Raw genomic sequence first — 20728 nt, forward strand, 5'->3', positions numbered from 1 at the left:
GGGACCAACTCGGGGGCGGGGCGCAGTCTCAGTAGAACCAATCCGGGGGCGGGGCGCTGTCTGGGCGGGACCAATCCGGGGGCGGGCGTTGTATGAGTGGGACCAACTCGGGGGCGGGGCGCAGTCTCAGTAGGACCAATCCGGGGACGGGGCGCTGTCTGGGCGGGACCAGTCCGGGGGCGGGACGGGGAGGGATGGGGGTGTCCCGGGCGCCGCTGCCGGGCGGGGCCGCACGGGGGCGCCACTAGGGCCGCGCTGCTCCCGGAGTTGCCGAGCATCGCAGGAGGCTCTCCCTTCCGAGTGGGGCCCCGCAGTGTCCCGCGGCCGCGCCGAGGGCCGCGCGGGCCGCAGGTCAGTCGGGGAGGCTGCCTATCCGGCCTCGCCCGTGCGGAGGATCTGGGCTCCGGGTGGGCCGCGGGCCCGGGAGGCGGCGGGGCGCCCCGAGAAAGGGCCCGGTCCGCGTTGATCACCCGGGAGGCCTGGGCCGTAGGCTCGGGCTTGGAGTTGAATCCGTGAGAGCCGGGCCCCGGGGAGACGCCGCCGGGCCTCCTGGCGCCCCGGCCCCTTCCATCCTCCCCACCTGGCGGGAGAAGTGCGAACCCCTCGAGCGAGCAGCGCTTCACCGAGTGGGTCCGCGGGCGGACTCCCACCCGTCCTCTGACTTTCCGATCGCACTCCGGGCCGCGGCCCGGGAGCCGCCTTTCAGCAGGCGGTGCGGATGGTTTGATACAGGTGGTCCCGGCCCGCTCTTGGGGACACTTCTCCGGAGGGCAGGGCGCTTCCGCCACCGCAGGGAGCCCAGCGGGTGCATTTGAGGACGGGCCCGTGACCGGGCCTGAAATGGTGCCGGCCTGGCCCTCTGCCCTAGGGGAGCCTGTCTGAGGCCAGTGATCTCCTCCTGGCTCTCAGGGTGCACAGAGCGCAGGGCCTGGGCCGGCAGCCTTGGGGCGAAGCTGTGCTGAGCAGGTAGTGTGGGTGCAGCAGGCAGACCTGGGGGGCTGTCCCCACCCCTTAATCACACACAGGGCAGCCTTCGCGTGGACCCTGCACACATCCCTCCACTGCTTTCCTTGGGGTCCTCTGTCCATAAGGGCAGTGAGTCCCATCCACAGGGCTCTCCTGTGAACCAGGGAAGGCCTGCCAGGTGTCTCCCGCCGTGGCCGGCACCCAGGAAGCACCCAGTAAATGGGAATTATTAAGAGTGACACAGGTCCTGCTTCTTAGGGGCGTATAGTCCGCCAACCTAGGGATCAAGCAAATGAGGTAGAATGTAGATAGGGGTGCAAAGGTTATTTGGAGAACGGTGCCCGGCTCTAACTCGGGGTGATTGGGAAGGTTGTGAAGGCACAGTGAGGTTTGCCTGGGGCTTTGGAGAACAGATGGGCTTCCAAGGAGCTGGTAACGCGCAGTGTGAACCAGCGCCATCCCAGGTGGCTCTCTCTCCTGGGCCGCTGGGGGCTGCCCCCAGGAACTACAGGCAGTGCAAGAAGTCACACCCACGGTGGTTTTTGGTCCATGATGGTTTCTGTCCACTGACCGCGTTTGACACACTTGGTTGTTTCCTGTCCCCCTTTCATTGGAAAGTGGATACATGGGAATATCTACGAAAGGATCGTAATTGGTCACGTGGTAAAGTGAATTGCCAAGGATGTAGTCAAGCCTCTTGGCAGCCATGTTACCCTGGCTATGGCATGTGCATAAAGCTTCAGCATTTCAGAGTGCAGAAGTTAGGTGATTTATTTTTATTTTTTAAAATACATTTCTTATTGATTTCAGAGAGGCAGGACGAGGGAAAGATAGAAACATCAGTGATGGGAGAGAATCATTGATTGGTTGCCTCCTGCATGCCCCACATGGGGGATCGAACCATGACTTCCTGTTTCATAGGTGGATGCTCAACCACTGAGGCATGCCAGCCAGGCAGAAATCAGGTGATTTAGAGATGCTATCTGTTCTTCTGGACCAGTCTAGCTACTGGCAGACATGGAATTCTGATCCCCGTTGATAAATTATTTCTTCCTTAGTTACACAATTTAGGAATTACAATTACTATTGTTAGACCTTTCTGTCCTATTGTGTCCTTATATCTGCAGAGCCAATATCAAGTCCCTAGTATACACCTTACAGTAAAATGTATATCACTATCGGTAACATTTACCATTTATTAAGTACTAACATTGAGCCAGTGGCTGTTCTATATGCTTTTCACATGCTTGTCACTTATTCCTCTGCTGATCTTTGGAGGGAGGCACCGTCTCTACCTCCGTTCTATAGATGAGGACACAGGCAGGGAGGGCAGAATTGCCTGAGGCCCTGAGTTAGTGCGTGGAAGAGCCTCACAGCCCCCTTTCATGTCCACTGTGACCTCTGTGGTCTAGACAGCCCCCTCAGTCTTACTGTATTTTATTTTATTTTAACATATTTTTATTGTTTTCAGAGAGGAAGGGAGAAGGAGAGAGAGAAACATCAATGATAAGAGGGAATCATTGATCAGCTGCCTCCCGCACGCCCCACACTGGGGACGGAGCCCTCAACCAGGGTGTGTGCCCTGACCGGGAATCGAACCCTTCAGTCCACAGGCCAACACTCTATCCACTGAGCCAAACTAGCTATGGCCAGACTTACTGTATTTTAAAAAGATATGCGAATATTGAGGATCAGAAGCATACCTCACCCTTGCTTTTTATATGACAGACAATGCACTATGTTGTTTAATTATTTAAGCAGTCACCTCCACAGCTATGATTTCATTGGTACCGTAATAGTTTATTATTATTTACACGTCCTCTAAGCCAGAGTTTTCCAGGTTCTCAGCATATCTCAGACTTCTTTCATATTGTATAGAGCCCTTCAATTCAGTATTGCCAATGCTGAGGGATTTATTTGAAATCGCAGTAAAATGTATTTAGTTTATTATCTGTTGTTGAAGATGTCAGTGTGATTGTCCTTTGTTTTTATAGAGGGGTCCAGGACCACTGTTGTTTGCAGTTTCTGAAAGCATTTCAAGGCACCAGTCAGGTGTCGAGGGAGCAATGGAAGAGCACAAGCAGGAAGAGATGCTAGATATCCTGCGACTGAACGTGGGTGGCTGTGTTTACACAGCCAGGCGCGAGTCCCTGTGCCGATTTAAAGACTCCATGTTGGCTTCCATGTTCAGTGGTCGTTTTCCTCTAAAAACAGATGAGTCAGGTAAATATCTACCATATTCACTAAAGTAGGAGTCTAGTTTAAGTTCCCTTTGATTTTCCTAATTACAATGACATTGATTAGATTAGCTTGCTAATTAGTGAGATCATCAGTACTGTATGGAGATTAATTAAAATTAATAAATTTTAATTAATACACGAAGAAATTACACACCAGTTCCTAGGATCTGTGATGCTTTCGCTAAAAGTTGACAAAACAGCGAGAGTGTGTGAAGGCCAATCACGACTTGATTTACGGGGATTATATTTTGAAAGTTGTTATGTTCATGAAATTCCATGGGTAAAGGTATTGAGGCCAATTAAAAATATTAGCTTCTCTCTGTGTTTTTCAAGTTAAAAAATATGTATTTCTGGAAAAGCAGATGCCCTCAGAGCTGACAGGGCCGTCGTTGTGAGTGTAGAGTCAGTGTTAAACTTGTCACCTGGTGCAGCTGGAATTTGCATGTCCTAGAGGTCCCGGGGCTCCTGGCACCCATTCTTGCTTCTGAGCTAGAAGAGAGGGCTTGCGGGGTCTTGGGCACGAGGGGCTGTTAGTCAGCCCTGGGCCGGAGAGATGGCTCTGCCAGCGGAATGGCAGTGGAAAGCACGGAGAGTCACCGATGGCTGGGGCCCAGCGTCCATCTGGACAGGAAGGTTGCTGGTGGAAGATGATAACCAGAGATTGAGGGGTTTTTCTGTCCCCAAGTTTTACCTTCTTAATCCCTTCTTTTCTAAACTAATCAAGGGAGAAAAGAAATTACTGAGTAACTCACATAGAAGTGTTGTTTTTTAAAAAATTCTGCTAAATTGCTCAAGAAAAGCCTTTTATCATCAAGTAGTACCAGCAGAGCATTTAAAAAAATTTTTATTTTATTTTGTTGATTTCAGAGAGGAAGGGAGAGGGAGAGAGAGCATCAGCAATAAAAGCATCAATGATAAGAATTGTTGATCTGCTGCCTCCTACACTCACCCTACTGGGGATTGACCTGCAACCTGGGCATGTACCCTGATGGGGAATCGAACTGTGACCTCCTGGTTCATAGGTTGACGTTCAACTCCTGAGCCACGCCAGCCGGGCGCATTTGCTTTTTGAAATTTCGATTTTCATAGTACAAAGGGACTAATCTGATAAATCCAAACACTGGACATAGTAACAGGCCCCTGCAAGCCCTCATTAGAGAGAAACTCACAGGCCTCTCCGGCCTGAAGTTAGGGGTAACTTTCCACCTCTGCCAGCAGTCTGAGGTCTCTGCAGCTTTTGCAGGGGCTTTAGTGGCATGAGGGTCATTGCACCCAAAATTCCAAATGGAGCTCAGAGCATGCATTTTCTTATATGGAGGGTGGGAGTGCAGAGGATCACCACATTTGGCTAAACTTATTTGAAACTAGATGCAAACTTTCTTGTGAGAGACATTCCTACCCTGTTTTCCCGAAAATAAGACAGTGTCTTATATTAATTTTTTCTCCCAAAGTTGCGCTAGGTCTTATTTTCAGGGGATGTCTTATCTTTCCATGCGCTAGGTCTTATTTTCGGAGGATGTCTTATTTTCGGAGAAACACGGTACCTCTATCTGGCCTTAGTTCGACATGCGGAAATGTTGTCAGTGGTCATATGTATCTGTGCAATGACTTTGGAACTGAATCTCTTCTAGGGGCTTGTGTTATTGACCGTGATGGCCACCTGTTTAAGTACCTTTTGGATTATCTCCACGGAGAAGTTCACATTCCCACCGGGGAGCAAACCCGAGTCGCTCTGCAGGAAGAGGCTGATTACTTTGGCATCCCTTATCCGTACAGCCTGTCTGACCACTTGGCCAATGAAATGGAGACATATTCTTTAAGGTCAAATATAGAACTTAAAAAGGTCTTGGCATTTTCTTAAGTTTTAAAATATATATATGTACACACATATATATACATATGTTTATTTGTTCTGTACAAAGCAATGTGTGTTATTTTGCATAGCCTGTGCTGTCACATAAACCAACACGAGGCAGTTTTACTTTTTTATAATTTTGAAGAAGACACATTTTTAAATGACTACTAGTCATTTTTTAAGGCCAGAATTCTATTTTGGGGAAAATGCATTACATCAATTGAAAGTTTATGGAGCTTTTATTTTTCATTAAAGATTTAACACTTTAATGGCTATTTTATAGAACTCTTCTTCTCTTGAAGGTCTTTTTGAATTAAGAGCAATACTGTAGTAGTGAGGGTATGGTGGTATTACTTTGTTTACTGAAATGTTGTTGTTTTTAAAGTAAGGTCATTGTATATAAAAGATTTTATAAAATTTCTTACCCGAATTAGTGAGTATAAAGTTTGTTACTAAGTTAGAACATCAGCTTGATTAATTCACTTTGAGATCAGTAAATTTTTTTTAAAGATGCTTCTATTTTAAATCACATTTTAAAGGTCTTTATTACTTAATTATCTGCTTTTGTTTTATTGATAAATATTATGTTTCTATTAATTAGCACATTTGGACATCTAGATAATTGTTGATAGTGAAAACGGACCTGAATTAGTATGAATTCTTTGATTTGGATATCAGTGTTTAGGACAGCAATCTGAGGCATGGGAGAGCAGCATAGAGAAAGCTCACTTGGTTCCAGATCCCCTTCAGGATTTTGCATGATTGTATGTGTTCTGTTACTGAAGTTCTTTATAAAATGAGTTGTTAGATAGTTTTTTGGTGCTTTTTTGCCACATTTGCAGAATGAGCCTAAAAAAAACTTGACTAGAAGGTTGGGTGGGTTAACATTCATCTTTTGAAGTCCCAACTCTAGTCTTTTGTTCCTGGTTTGTAAGCAAAAAGGACATAGCACGCATACACTCATTCTGCTCACCAACACATTTACTTCAGATGTTTTAGGCATAGGGAGCACTGTTCTAGAGATTGTGTGGGACAGAAAGAAATACAACATAGGGTTCTTGCCCTTGAACAGTTTATAATGTAGTTGGGAATTCTCATAGATGCGCAAGTAAAGTTAAAAACCAATACAGGAGTTAGCGGCATAAAATGGCAATGCAAGACATGGCAGGGCCCGTTTTCACTCACTGAGTTAGTACTTATCCAGCCTCTCCTTTGTGTCAGGCGGTGTCTCAGGCACTCTGCAGGCACTTGGGCTGTAACAGATGAAAGTGCTTTCCTCAGGCTCACAGCAATAATGATGCAATTTCTCCGCGGCTTGGCCCTTGCCACCCCGCTGGGCAAAGCCTTCCTGCTCTGTGCCCCTCAGCCCTGCAAAGGCTCACCTAGTGGCTCTTACCACATTGTGTGCTGCTTGCTTACTTAACGTCTGTCTTCTGCGTCAGCCATAAATCCTGGAGGGCCAGGACCCTGTCTTGCTCAACATTATGTCTCCAGAACTTTAGACAGTGCTCAGCGCATAGTAGCTATTTAATATTCAAGTGAATGAATGAATGAACAGGGGAGTAAGTGCCAAATGAGTTCAGACAGTCTGTATTTAGTTCATATATTCATACCTTTCAGTGCAAAAGAGCAAGTTAAAAGTCATCTGCTTAATCCATGATTGGATTTGGATTTAAAAATAAGCATTAATCATGGGGTGGGGGGTGGTTAGTAGGAGATAAAAGGAAGATTGAGTCAAGTGAGAAATTTGGGGGAAATTAAAGGGAGAAGTAAAAAGGTCTACTTTTAGTTATTATGTGAAGATTTAAAAATTAAAATTAATGCTGATATTGAGGTTAAAGAAGGAGAAATAAAATGGAAATTCTACCAGGAAAAGGGTTCTCTCGGTGAAATACTGTTGGGTTTTTGGGTGATGCTTTTTTTGTGATTTGCCCCTCACTCCAAGTTCAACACATGCGTGTTTGGTTCTTAAAGGCATAAAGATTAGGAATAATCTTTTTTTGTATGTTTGTTTGTTTTTTGTGTTATGACCAACTGAAATTGCAGCTTTCCTTGAAAGTAACAGCAAATTAATTTTTTAATTAAAAAATTACTCTTCAGAATTAAATTCAAATTGATGTATATATATTTTTTTGCTCCAGGCTTTAACAGACTTCTGTGATTCGTATGGTTTAGTTTGCACCAAACCAACAGTTTGGGTTCTTCACTATCTTAACACATCCGGTGCAAGCTGTGAGAGTAGAATTATTGGAGTATATGCCACAAAAATGGATGGAACAGATGCTATTGATAAGCAGCTAGGAGGAAGAATTCACAGTAAAAGCATTTTTAAAAGGTATGTCCATATTTAAAAAAGAAAAAGGAACAAAATTAAGTCTTGATCTTTTCTAAGAGGTGTTACTGAATGGTGTAGAGGTGTTTCTCTCTTTTCCAAGTCCAGCACAGCAAAAGAATGAGTCTGGTTCCTGAGTGGAGGAGCTGGGGATTAAGAAATAAAAGAAAGAAAACAAGCAAGACACAGAAATAGAAATAAGCTGGGAGCCAGGTGGGATGCTGCCACGATGGAGGGACAGGACCCTGAGCCCACACAGCACATTTATTTTATACCCCAAATACCAGGAAGTATCACCAAAACTTAGGATCAAAGGAGCTTATTTGCATTCTTAAGTAGGCCCCAGCATTCCTGGTGCTTGCCTGGATTTACATATCTAGACCCCCTCCAGACACCTGGACAAAGGTAAAAGCCAGTACTGAATAACACTTTCCACCTTCTTGGGGAATGTGTATCTGAGATGCAGCTCTGCCAGTCGCCTTGGACTCAGCTGAACAATTTAAAGAATGTCCATATGCCTTCCTAGGAGGCCCTAAACAGAATGGAATATGTGATTGACCAGGAAAGACCATCAGCATCTCTCAACACACAGAGTGAGCGTTCTGGGCTGTCGAGACAGAAGTTATAATTAAGATAATTTCACAAATAAGCTGTGGGCTTTCTATATGGTTTAGTACTGTGCTTCTCAGCTGGATATGGACAGCAGAATTCCCTGTACAACTTTATAAAAAAGAAAAGCAAAGCCAGATGCCTGGGTATCTCAGCCATAGCCTTAGGGCAGAAGCCCTGGCCAAGGAGCCAGTAGGCCCACTGAGTGACCCCCGACTGGCCTGTGCATTGGTGTCTCGCTCTGAGAAATGATTGGAGACTTTCCTGGACCCTTCCAGCCTTAAAATTCTATGACTTGAACATGTTCAATTCTTACGGGTTATTCTCTTAATATTTTCCCTGTAATCTCATTTACACTGGTCAACTCACTTAGCCATTAAAAAAGAAAACAACTCTCTGGGATATTGAATTAGGGCACATATTAGTGACAAATGCATGACCACATGAGTTTGTTTTTAGATTGTTAAATATGTCACCATTTTCTGAGTTCTTTACGGCAGAGATGTTTCTATATGAGATATATAACTGCCTGGCAAAGTGCTAGGAAAGTCCAAAGCGTGCAACTGCTTTTAACTTTTTAGAAAGTTGTAGTGGAACTTCATTGTTATTTAATAAAGTTTTAGTCAGAGTTGAGTTTTTTCTGACATTATTGGAGTTAGGTGATTTTTAGAAAAGTTATTTTTAAGACTTGATTTGTCTGCACGGTTTATATATAGTAAAATTAACAAGTATTTTACTACTGTAAAAAGAGATCAAATGTGGGTTAGTATATTCATATACTACATAACACTCATATAGTATATAGAATTATATATGTGCTTAACTGTCACAGAACAAACTTTTTCCTTAATGAACAAGCACTTCCTGTCTGTTAGCTGTACACACACACACACACACACACACACATTCATACCTACGTGGTATATTTTCATTATCTTTTGCAATCTTCCTAGAGAGGCGGGAAATAATGTTCAGTACATTTGGAGCTATTATTCAGCAGCAGAACTGAAGAAAATGATGGATGCCTTTGATGCCTGGGAAGGAAAAGGTACAGTCCAGTTTTTTTATTTTATGGCAGAAGGAGAATGATCCTTAGTAAGACAAACTAAGCTTAGATATGCATTTTTTTGAGAAAATATTTTTTATATGGATCTAGGTATTTGTCATTTCATGGTAACAATGAGATAAATTTACTTACAAATCTTTAAACCTTGTGAGTTGCTAGATATGGTTAATAATTTATAATTCAGTAACTGAAAATATGCTTCTATTAATTATGCTTATTTAGTTCAATTAAACAAGAGATTGCTTAGCACCTACTATGTGTACCTAGCACTGTCCTAGGAAGTGTATCTCTAAGTTAAGCATAAAATGTATAAGCATAAAAAAAAAAAAAAGAGACAGAGGAAATAAAAATAACACTGGTAAGATTCCTAAAGGACCCTTATAAAAAATTAAAATAATCTTTAAATACACACTTTGAAATGTGGCCATTTTTACCAAGCTGCTGATAGGAGAATTGATGATAATAATGCTATTTAATCCTAAAACAACTTCCTATGCCTTTTACCACTTTATTGGTGAGAAACTGAGTCTCAGAGAGGCCATACCACTTGCTTAAGGATCATAGATAGTTAACTGTTCCATGCCCAAGATGCTTCCCCACCTCCCCCCCCAATTAGTAAGCATTTTGGAGTGTGAAGTGCAGCCATTATACTAAATCCTAAAAATGGGCCCAAAGATAAATAGCACACATCTTAGTCCTCAAATAATCTTGAAAGCGGATTAGAAACAGAGATTGCAAGTCATTATAAAATGGAATAAAAAGAGTGGAAGAGGCTTTTAAAAACTACATCAGCTGTTTCTTCTTTAGACGGATGCCAGTACCAACCTCTTCCTTCCTCATCTTTGCTTCCCTCACTTTTGCTCCTTTTTCTTTTCTTCTCATACCCCTCTCGCAGACAGGATCAAGTAGAATGAAAGGAATGCTGTTAGCTTATTCTTTCAGATTTAACTGACTTGGAGACACTTGGGCTTAAAGCTGAGGAACAAGCCCATGGTGACCTGCCTCCTTCTATGCCCCTGCCTGGCGGGCTGTCCTGCTCTGGAGGGCCTGGCGGACTTCTCTCTCTGCTGACTTAGGAAGCTGGAGCAGAGAGCTGTGACCCCCGACTGTAACAAAGCGTGCAGCTGCCTTTAGCTTTTAAGAGAGCGAGTAGTGGAGCATCATTGTTATTGAATAAAGTTCAGGAAGGTCTGTGGAAAGCTCTAAGTCAAGAAGCAGAAGTAAGAGAAAGGCCAGTGGGAAGGAAGAAGACATTTATTGTGATTTGTGAACAATATGTTTTTCTAGAAAACTCAGAAGAATCTACTAATGGTATTTTAAGTGATGCGTTTAGTAGACTAGCTGTATACAATATATGTAAACAAAGAGCAACTTGTTTACGATACATTAATTAGAAAGTATAGGGGAAACAAAAATAACTAGGATTGCCTACCAAGAAATGCTTGAGTGTTTTGTGAAGAAAACTGCTAATAATAGAATGTATTTAGCCACCCATCCATCCATATAAAATGAAGACATGAATGCTATGGTGAGACATGCCATGGTCCTGAAAGGAAAATCTGAATATTATAAAGATGTCAGTTCTTCTGAGATTATATTGTAAATTTAACATAATTCCTACCAAAATATCAACAGGACTTTTTGGGAATCTTGAAATGATTCTAAAATTCCTTTGAGAAATTAAACGAAAAATAACCAAGAACATTTTGGGAAGTAGAGGTTATTAGAGGGATGAGTCTAACTGTTTGATAATAAATTAGCTATAGCCCGGCCGGCGTGGCTCAGGAGTTGAATGTTGACCCATGAACCAAGAGGTCCCCAGTTTGATTCCGGTTGTGGGCTCAATCTCTAATGGGGCGCGTGCAGGAGGCAGCCAATCGATGATTCTCATCATTGATGTTTCTATCTATCCCTCTCCCTTCTTCTCTCAGAAATCAATAAAAACATATTAAAAACAACAACAAAAACAAAACATGATGTAGATAGTAATAACAACCATGTGTTCCTGGTGTAAGAATAGATGCAGAGAGCAATAAAGTTATAAGAATAAAATTAGGAAGTAACAAGAAAGTCACAGAGTTGATTGACTATAAGTGAAAAAAAAAATGACAGGCTATGTAATATGTAATTGAGAAGTATGTTTGAGATAAGAACATCTTTGACCTCACATCATTTATCAAAATTAGCCCAGTTAGATTTATGAATGAAAAATGGAACTATAGTAAACTAAAAGGAAATTTAAGCCAATAATTGATTTCTTAGGAGGGAAAGAAATGAGGCATGAAGCTCGGACGCTCTCCCTGGCTCCTCTTCTAGGAGACTGTGTCCCCGCACTCTCTCAACGATGCCTTTCTCTCCCAGGCGTCAGCTACTGGCGGGTGCCGCACGAGCTGATGGAGTGCTGGACGCTGGAGGAGCGGCCTCTGCTGGGGAGCCTGCGCCACGCGGCCCCCCTTCGGAAGAGGTTTGTTATCCGTGACCCGTATTTTTTCTGACTTTATTGGGGAAATGAATAACGGTTCTTGACCTTACTAAAAGCCTATTAATCAATCACATAGATGACTATTCTGCCTTACCACCAAAATATAAATCTCGATAAATGCAAATTTACCAAAACTATGTAAAAGGCACAAATAATTCTCTAAAACGGAGTTAGAGTATGCTCTTTTGGGGAGAGTGATTTTAACAACACCAGTGGAGATAGGGAATTCTGTGGTAAGTAGTTTTCCGCACAGAAGTGAAATCCAGGCTTTATTGGTAATAGTCAGAAAATGTTATTTGTTAAATTTAACATTTGAAATTTCCCGTGACTTATTCGAATTCCTTTCTCCTTCCCAATGTCACAAATAGCATTTTAAGTTAATGGTATTGTCTTGTGTTCTTTAAAATTACCAGCATTAAACTCAGTCCACATCTGTTCGCTGTGCTTTAAATACATTTAAATATCATCTTTGTTATCGTCTGGGAATTATTCATGGCTTGCAGGTGTTCTGATTTCTGGATTTCTGCTCTAGAACTTGATTCAAAGCCTCTGTGGAATTCTAGAATGCTCTCTTACATGTACCCTCTGGATCTTTCTCAGAAATGCCGCATTTATTCAGGGTTTAGTAATCAATTATCTCTTGTTAAAACAGATTATTTTCCTAAAGGTTCTCGTTTTGTTATCATTATTTATTTTGCCCATTGAACCTCCTGGGGTGTTAGGCGGGGTGTGGAGACCTTTTGGGTTATCACATTTTGGAGTGGGGTAGAAGCCGGGATTGCCATTAAATGTTCTAGAATGCACGGGGCGGCCCCCAAAGCAAAGCACTAGCTGACCCGAAGTGACAGTAGTGCCAAGATAGAGAAACCTGGGTTTGGAGTCTGCTGGGCTGGGAATGCTCTTCTTCTGCAGGAAGCCTGGGAAAACACTTGGGATGGGATGTGCCTGGCTGTCCCTGGGTCGCACCAGGGTTCTTGGGAACAGAATGATATGTTGTGTAATTCTCACATAACATCTCATGTCCACATTGTAAGTTGTTCATATTATATGGGGTTTTAAAGGGTTCCTATGCAAGTTGAAACAATCTCCTATAAACTGGCCGATGTACTTACTGCCCATGAGAAAGGAGGCAGATTGGTAGCATCCACCTCTTAGCTCACATTCTTGACGGAAACCTTTTTGTTCGCCTTAGAGGCGAGTTTGGGAGCCGGTTTCTTTAGCTACTGACGGTGTACGTGCTGACGGGCATGTTCTGTGTTTGCAGGAGGCTGATGGCGCTGGACGAAGGGGAGGAAGGCGTGAACTGTAAGGCTGGTCCTAAACCTGTCAGGTTTTCGGGCCCTTCCACCAGCACCCAAATCAAGGTCAAGAACTCGGCTTCAGTCCGGGTGTCCCCGTCTCCAAGCGGAGTGCCCGCTCAGCACTCTGCACTGTCTAAGGCCCTGTCCCTGGTGGGCACTGAGGGTCCTGAAAATGGGGCCACACCCCCCCCTCCAGCCAAGGTCCTGCTGTGCGACAAGAAGGCCACCCCACCCCGGGTGATAAAGCTGAAGAGGACTCCACTGTGTGCCACGGGGCCTCCCCCTCCCGCCTGCCCAGCTGCCAGCCCCGAGGGGGCCCCGCCACCACCCCAAGCACCCACCTTGGATGTGCGGACTGAGAACAGGCAGGGCAAGACCGATTGAAGGGAGCGCTGGGCGCCAGACACCCTGTTGGCCTCCCAGGGCTGCCAACCGGTGATGCACAAGTGACACTGTCGATGCTCTAGAGGCGACAGCGTCATGCTGGCATTCAGGATAATTACGGGGGAAAGAACCTGGGACGTAAGAGTGGAGGAGGGGAGACTTCAGGTGGTTGGGACTACAGTTACTTCTCATTTTCCCAACTTTTAATGATTACTTGTCTATAGACAGTTTGAATTTCCGGTTTTTAATTTTTCTAATGGTTGGTTGGTATTAGGGCGACAAACCAGTACAGCAACATCATCACCAGAGAAGTTGACGTTGCTGAAATAATTGTGGGCTGGAGGCACTTTGTAATGTGTCATAGCAGCCCCGGGGGAGGAGTGGGTCCGGCTGAGATCCTCCTGCCTTGGACCAGCCGGGGTGCTGCTGCAGGGCCCCCGGGTGGTGGCACAGCCCAGAGGGGTGGAGGGAATGCAGATCTGGGGACCTCCCCCAAACTTACTCTCAGTCTCCAAGGCAACAGGAGGAGAAAGATGGGAAGGGGCAAGAGATAGAGACCACACTTTGACGTTCACTTAATTAAACTGTTTTCTTTTCCAGATTGGCTTTTCTTTTTATTTCCTTTTTCAAATTTAGACACACACACACACACACACACACATACAGACGTCCATTTGTTGTTCCACTTACCTATGCTTTCATTAGTGATCCTGTATGTGCCCTGATGGGATCAGACCTGCAACCTTGGTGTATAGGACAATGCTCTAACGGTTAGTCTAACCAATCTAGCTACCAGCCAGGACCTAGGTTGGCTTTTTTTACTTTTTCCATTAGCAGGTGTATTTGTACATCACAACAAGGCTTCTTGGAATAAGAACTATAGAGCATATTTTTTTGAAAATGCTTTGAAAAGGAGAATGTAACAGTTTAACTTTCTAACTAGAGTTAAGTTTTGTTTTCCAGAACTGACCTTTGAAGAGTCATTCTGATGATACAATATGATCTTTATGCATATAAGATCCACATAACTTGAATTTAATATTTTTAAGCAGAATCTTTGGGTTAATCCTCTTTTTCACAGCTGTTCAGTCGTGTGTGTTTACTCATCCATGTTTTGTTTTGCAGTTGGGTTGCATATGGCTGCGTCCGTGTGTTAACAAGTTCACAAAGCGGGTGCTTTCTCCTCAGTGCTTCTTGTAGTTGCATTGTTTTGAGAGAGTAAAGTGACTATTCAAAATGTTACTTTTTACAAAATAAAGTGAAACTTTTCCATAAGAAGAGACATTTTCTATTACTATACTTATTCGTAAGCCTTGGTGCCCTTTAGTACAATATTTGAAAGCTTGCCAGTTTGTGTGGGTTATCTATTTCTGCTTACAAAATTGCTTTCCTGGGTAGGTAATGTATGAAATAATGAAGCCAATTACAGATAGCCTTTTAAAATAGGTGGCTTATTTGGCTAAAAATGGAATATTTAACTGAAGAGGGATGGGTGACATTCCCTTGTAGAATATATAAAATGCGCAGTTCCTTTTGAAAAATACTGTTATAGAGAATGCAGGCATCCCGAAAACCAAAGACCACAGTGAACTTTTGAGAACTTCCAATGAGGGCGTTGTTAGTACTGCTTGAGCTAGGACATACTGAATCGCTGATTCATATAAGAAAATATGATACTACTAATAAACGTGTGATGCTTACTTTATACCTAATAAACATTTATCTGGAAAGGAAACATCTTGAAGATTAATCATGGGTGATTCAGTCAATGGCCTTCATTTCTTGGTATCAGGTGGCTTCAGGGATAGGCTACTTACCACATTAGTCTTTCTAGGAAGAGAGGTTTTGGAATAACTGCTGGGCTGTGGTGCAGCTGGTTTTTAAGTGTTTTTGTTTTGATATCACTTTATGTTGCAGTTTATAAAGTATTTTCATATTTTTTATTTCATCCTGTTCATCAGGAGTCAAAGTCAAATTCAGACTGTTGGAGAAACATGAACAATACGTTATTTGGATGTGATTCCCTGGAGTGTACGGTAATTTCACAGGAAAACGCATTTTTTCCTAACAACCCTACAAACACGAAAGGGTTGGTAACTCATCATAACCCATTGTTCTTCCTGGAAAAAATAAAGATTAATAATAGGAAAGCATGCTTTATAAAGAATAATTCAGTATCATTACTTTTCGATGGGAGGGGGGGTTAAGTTTATATAGTAGTTGAATCAGGGGACACAATAGAAATTCTTAATGGTAAGTAGGATAGTAGGGATTGCTCATATAAAAAAAGATCATTGATGATGCTCTTCCAGGTAATCTCTGTTGAACACTGGTTTGCCCCACTTAAAACTGGTTAGTTATATCATGGAGAGCCTACAGCTGGCCATAGGGACCTACCTACTGAAGGATTCGTTTTGTGTATATTTTTAAGCTGTTTTGTTTCAGTATTGCCTTACATTGCAGTTTGTAAAGTAGTTTCATATATTTCATTTCCTCGTGTTCATTATGCTTTTTAGTTTCAGACAACAACATACTACAGCTCTTCTTTCAAGTCCTTAAAGATCAAGACGACGAGCTTTAGCAAAGTTAAGGCTGTAAAATAACACCCTCCACCTGGGCTCCCCCTTCCCCACATTTTAGCCCCATAATCTGATTTCTGCAGGATGACATAGAATCACTGACAATAGGATAAGCTAGAGGGAGGTAATATGTGAATTTGTTTAATATTTAAAGTTTTTGAGCAAAAAGTATTAAGAATTGAATGACATGTCTGTCTCCAACTCGACAGGGACCCTGTCTCCCTGTCCCTGGTACACAGTAGGCCTTCAGTAAACTTCTGAGCAGTTAGCCCCCCACCCCCACCCAGTTATTGTAGAAAATGTCTCTGGTAGCAGTCTTCAGGGCGTGGAAACTGACTTCCCACCTGGCAGAGTTTATACCCTCAGAACCAAGTGGGCCTCCTTAGTACTGTGGTCATGGCTCATGACCACATCACTGTTAGTAGTGGCTACAGCCGTTACATGGCTTGTGAAGCTATTTAAAGGAAGTCAGAGAGTGGATGACCAGATCCCAGAGAGGTCGCTGGCGGATACTCCCTGGCTTCCGAGAAGGAAGAAGCAGGCTGGCCTCCCCGCCATAGGCTCCTGCCGGGATTGCTGACTCAAATTTATTTATTTTTTCTCATTCGCAGACCGAAACCTATTGCTTTCTCAGCAAGCGCTAACATTGAAAAAATCGTTGGTTCACTTTCCAGTCTCTGGTTCAGCACAATACAATTATTACCAGCTCTACCTTGGCTGTGAACATACACTCCCATTTGGCTTTACCGGAGAAATTGTTCATAGAACACATTTTGATTTAAGTACCGGGTTGGATATGCAGATTGTCCTGTAAAGGGAAGAATGCTGGCATTCATATGACTGTGAGGTTGTCTGACTAAGGATGGAAGTGCCTGCAATCCCTTTGAGTGACCTTAGTCTGCCTTTGGTGGGAGGCTGGTTAGAGACCAAGCAGAAAGTAGGAACCTAACAATGAAGGGAAAGCTTTTTCTACAGCAAATGGAAAGTTTTTCCAAACGATTCACGTGTGTTTTCCCACGTTAACGAGGGACTTTCTGACTGTGGACAACAAGGTCATTTCTCCAGGTGTCAGCACTCTCCCTGAAAACTCAGCAAGCCGCTGAGTGGTCAGTGAAGGTGGCTGAGTGGTCTCTGTGGAGGGCCCAGTGAGTGTGCAGGCTCTGAGGCATGAATCGCAGCCCCAAAAGGAAGCGTCACCAAGAGCAGGCAGAGAGGAACTGGTGTCCAGCTGTTCTCGGAGTTTCGTCTTCACGCAATCTGGTTGGCAGGGCAGCTCAGCGGGCCGGTTCCACCTGAGTCTCGCCAGGGTCATGAGGGAGACACGCGGTTCGCTTTGTTACAGAAAAACTGCTTTCCCATTGTTCGCATGTTGTGGCCCCAGATAGCAGTGCACTTAAAAAAATAATAATAATACTGAAAACAACATGATCATACTAAATGCACAACTTCGGTACAACCAAGAAGTGAAACACACAGCAAAATAACACAAGGATGGCATTTCATTTGCAGCACATGGAAAATGGTTAACAAGCCACGTGCACCCTGTCTGCTGGCTGCATGCTGTCTGCTAGCTGTGGCTAAGACAAGTCGAGTCATGGCAGCATTCTGCCCTACGTGTTTACTGAACAACATTTCATCTTACGTTGCTGCTCAGACTTTTCCTTCTTTCACCCCAAAGCCCTCCTTCCCTTAGAAACATGTTGCTCCGTCACGGGAATGAATTTCGGGGCCTGACGCTTAGAAGAGAAACTCGTTTTAAACAGAGAGCTCATTATGGGAAGGAAAAGGTGGTGTATTTGCTTGTGTGGGAAAAAGGCACACATTGCTTCCTTCTGCCCAGATTTCTTTTTAAAAAAATATATTGTTTGTTTATTTTTTTACAGAGAGGAAGAGAGAGGGATAGATAGCTAGAAACATTGACGAGAAAGAAACATCGATCAGCTGCCTCCTGCACACCCCCTACTGGGCATGTGCCCGCAACCAAGGTACATGCCCTTGACTTGAATCAAACCTGGGACTTCTCAGTCCACAGGCCGACGTTCTATCTGAGCCAAACCAGTTTCAGCTGCCCAGATTTGTTAAAACGTTGGACATTCTGTTTCCAGAGCAGCCCTTTCAGGAACTCGGCCCCTAGTTCGCCAGGTGGGAAGATGTGGGGACTCGGCTTCTATGGGGGCGGTACAAAGAGCCCAAGGACAGGAGAGACTGTCCCTTGGAGCAGTCGTGGGGACCGTCCTGCCCGCGGGCCCTTCGAGGCCTGAGAAGCCACGGGTCCGGGCCTGCTAGGGCATTGGGGTGAGTGAATGAAATGTTTGACAAAACACAGCAGGCTGATTTCTAAGCTGATAATTCTGTACGGCCCGAAAATGGTGTTATACTAGCATATATCCCAATGGCCCCGGCAGGAAAAGGTTCCCCACCGTGGTTTAGACTCTCACTGGGGTTGGACTGTCTGGATCTGGTAACCTGAGCTGAACCCACCAAGAAGGCAGCATCGTGGGGGGAAAGGCCACGTGTCCTTGTTCATCCACCCTCTGCTCCCTTTCTCCATTCCCCTGGCTCCCTGCGGCCACTGTTTTCAGCGGAGACACCACTGACATTTGGGCCTGGAAAGTTCCTTATTTGGGGCTGCTGTGCTGTGCACTGGAGGAGGTTGAGTGGCACCTCTGGCTAGTACCCCCCGCCCCAGCTGTTATAATCAAAATGTTTCCAGACTTTTCCAAATGTCAGCGGGGTGGGGGGTAAGGGGTGGGCACAAAATCTATTTCCCCAAGCCAAGAACCATCGCTGTATTGGGTGATTTAATCTGAGCAACACCACTGCTTCTCCGAATTGGGGCGGTGGCTGAAGAATGGAGCCCGGGGATGGATGGGAGGTAGTGAGAACCCCTGGGATTTAGTGACTTCATATTTTCTTCTCATAAGATTAGAGCCGTTAAATCAGCTCAGGACTTTCAGAAAAATGCTGGGGCAATGTATTAGTCAATCAAGTTATTGTTATTATTAATCATTGTCTTTGCTATTTCGTTGTTTTCTTAGGAAATCTGGGAGCCAGCGACCGGCTCTTCCTCTTTTGCTTCGTTTTTGGCACCTGAGAGCAATCTGGACACTCAGCCCACCAGTGCCCGAATTTTAGGTACAGCCTCTGAAGCAAGTGTGGTACAAAGGTGCCATCAGGCATTTCCTGGACCCCAGAATGTCTGCTGGGAAATGAGTCTTACCCTCTGAGGACACAAGAGGGCACTCCAAACAGGCAGTGCTGTGAACTAGCAGGAGGGAAGGTGGGAAGCACAGGGGGTGTTGCATTCAGGCACCTCCCCAACTAGTTGCTCTCTCCCTTCTGCTCCGCTTCTCCTCAGTGGCCCTATGAAAAGAATTGTCCAGACCTTTTTTTCTCCCCTGCGGTTAAATCAAGGTTGAGGCTCAAATCTAAGCTCTCAGAGTCAAAATTTCCAAATCTCTTTCTTTGGCAAAAATATGTAGGTCAGTTGTAGTCTGGCAACTTCTCCCAGTCGCCTGGTTGGATGTCACTTCAGAAAGAATGTTTAATCAGAGCCTCTTTTTCCGACGCTGGCAAGACTGAGCTGCTCGTGAACTACGCTTTAAGTTGGATATGGTGTGTTTCTGGTTTCGTCCCCAAACTCTTGTTTGGCCTTGACTGAGGCTCAGCTGTGTTCTGATCGGTGTTTAACTGTCTGAGCCCAGTAGCATTCAGCCCCGTAGGAATCTCCACAGCACAGAGCTGGGGCCACAGGCTCTCCTGTGAAATGTAAATGTGGAATGTAACTGGGAACCCAGTAGGGAGCTTTGGCATTCACACATGGAGTCTTGCTACAACACAGGTGAATTGTGAAGTTATCCCATCTTCCTAGGAATGAAATGTCTCAATCTCTGCTAGGAAATATTTTCAAGAGAGAGGAGTGGGTTCTTCTGGCTATTGTGCATTAAGTAGAGAAATTAGAGTGTGCATAGCCTGTGGATTTTTTTTTAAAGGGGTTTAAAACATTTAAAAATAGTTGTTTTTTTTTTTTTAAATATTGATTTTAGAGAGGAAGGGAGAGAGATAAACATCAGTGAGAGAAACATCTATCAGCTGCCCCTGCACGCTCCCTACTGGGGATTAAGCCTGAAACCCAGGCATGGGCCCTGAATGGGAATTGAACTGTGACCTCCTGGTCAGTGCTCAACCATGGAGGCACACCAGCCGGGCTGGCCTAAATCAGTTAAAAAAATATATTTTATTGATTTTTTACAGAGAGGAAGAGAGAGAGATGAGAGAGAAACATCCATCAGCTGCCTCCTGCACATCCCCTACTGGGGATGTGCCCGCAACCAACATACGTGCCCCTGACCAGAATCGAACCTGGGACCTTTCAGTCCGCAGGTTGACGCTCTATCCACTGAGCCAAACTGGTTTCGGCAGGACTAAAACATTTTAAAAGAATGGCAGCCTTGACCCAGATCTCGAGGGTCACACCAATGATTCCACCAGAACAGATGACTACTTAGTAATATAGTATTTCCATGGCTGGCATTGGAACCAAATAATCGAAACCACTGTTTCAAAATGCAAACTAGTAAATGTTCACAAGGTCTACGAGAAAGGCAAAATGCAGAAGAAAACATCGGTCTGAGTGCTCTTTGCATTGTTGATGTTGTTGCTCCTTTGCGGTGAGCTGGGAGCATTCGCTATGTGTTTAGGAATGTGTCTGAACTTTCTTAACCCCGAGGGTAACCTGTGCGAGTGAGTCAGGGCTGGGGTTGGCTGGGTCGGACCCTGCCCAAGGCAGGTGTGCACTCCTGACCTGGCAAATCCCCTTGTTTTTCTGCTGCGAGAATGACTTGACTCATCCTTAGAGCTGGCGCATGTACACTGACACGTGTTAGCGGCGAGCCGAGTCCCGCCACACAAAAT

General features: G+C 44.3%; 1 protein-coding gene across 1 annotated transcript; it reads left to right on the forward strand.

Moving 5' to 3' along the window:
* Positions 1-211: 211 nt before the first annotated feature.
* On the forward strand, positions 212-13834 carry KCTD18 (potassium channel tetramerization domain containing 18). Its single transcript, XM_036420834.2, has 7 exons — positions 212-351; positions 2961-3189; positions 4838-5049; positions 7203-7396; positions 8956-9050; positions 11430-11532; positions 12815-13834. Exons 2-7 carry the CDS (start codon positions 3033-3035, stop codon positions 13233-13235), a joined length of 1182 nt encoding a protein of 393 aa, XP_036276727.1. The 5' UTR covers positions 212-351; positions 2961-3032; the 3' UTR covers positions 13236-13834.
* Positions 13835-20728: the final 6894 nt, after the last annotated feature.

The sequence above is a fragment of the Pipistrellus kuhlii genome, unplaced genomic scaffold (genome assembly GCF_014108245.1).
Source record: "Pipistrellus kuhlii isolate mPipKuh1 unplaced genomic scaffold, mPipKuh1.p scaffold_m20_p_7, whole genome shotgun sequence".
Classification (NCBI taxonomy): Eukaryota; Metazoa; Chordata; class Mammalia; order Chiroptera; family Vespertilionidae; genus Pipistrellus; species Pipistrellus kuhlii.

Bases quoted from the DNA above. Each gene is read 5' to 3' on its own strand.
- KCTD18 (XM_036420834.2), top strand. From the start codon at position 3,033: ATGGAAGAGCACAAGCAGGAAGAGATGCTAGATATCCTGCGACTGAAC. The intron at 5,050-7,202 runs GTCTTGGCATTT...TTTTTGCTCCAG, and splicing joins CAAATATAGAACTTAAAAAG to GCTTTAACAGACTTCTGTGA. The intron at 7,397-8,955 runs GTATGTCCATAT...CAATCTTCCTAG, and splicing joins AGTAAAAGCATTTTTAAAAG to AGAGGCGGGAAATAATGTTC.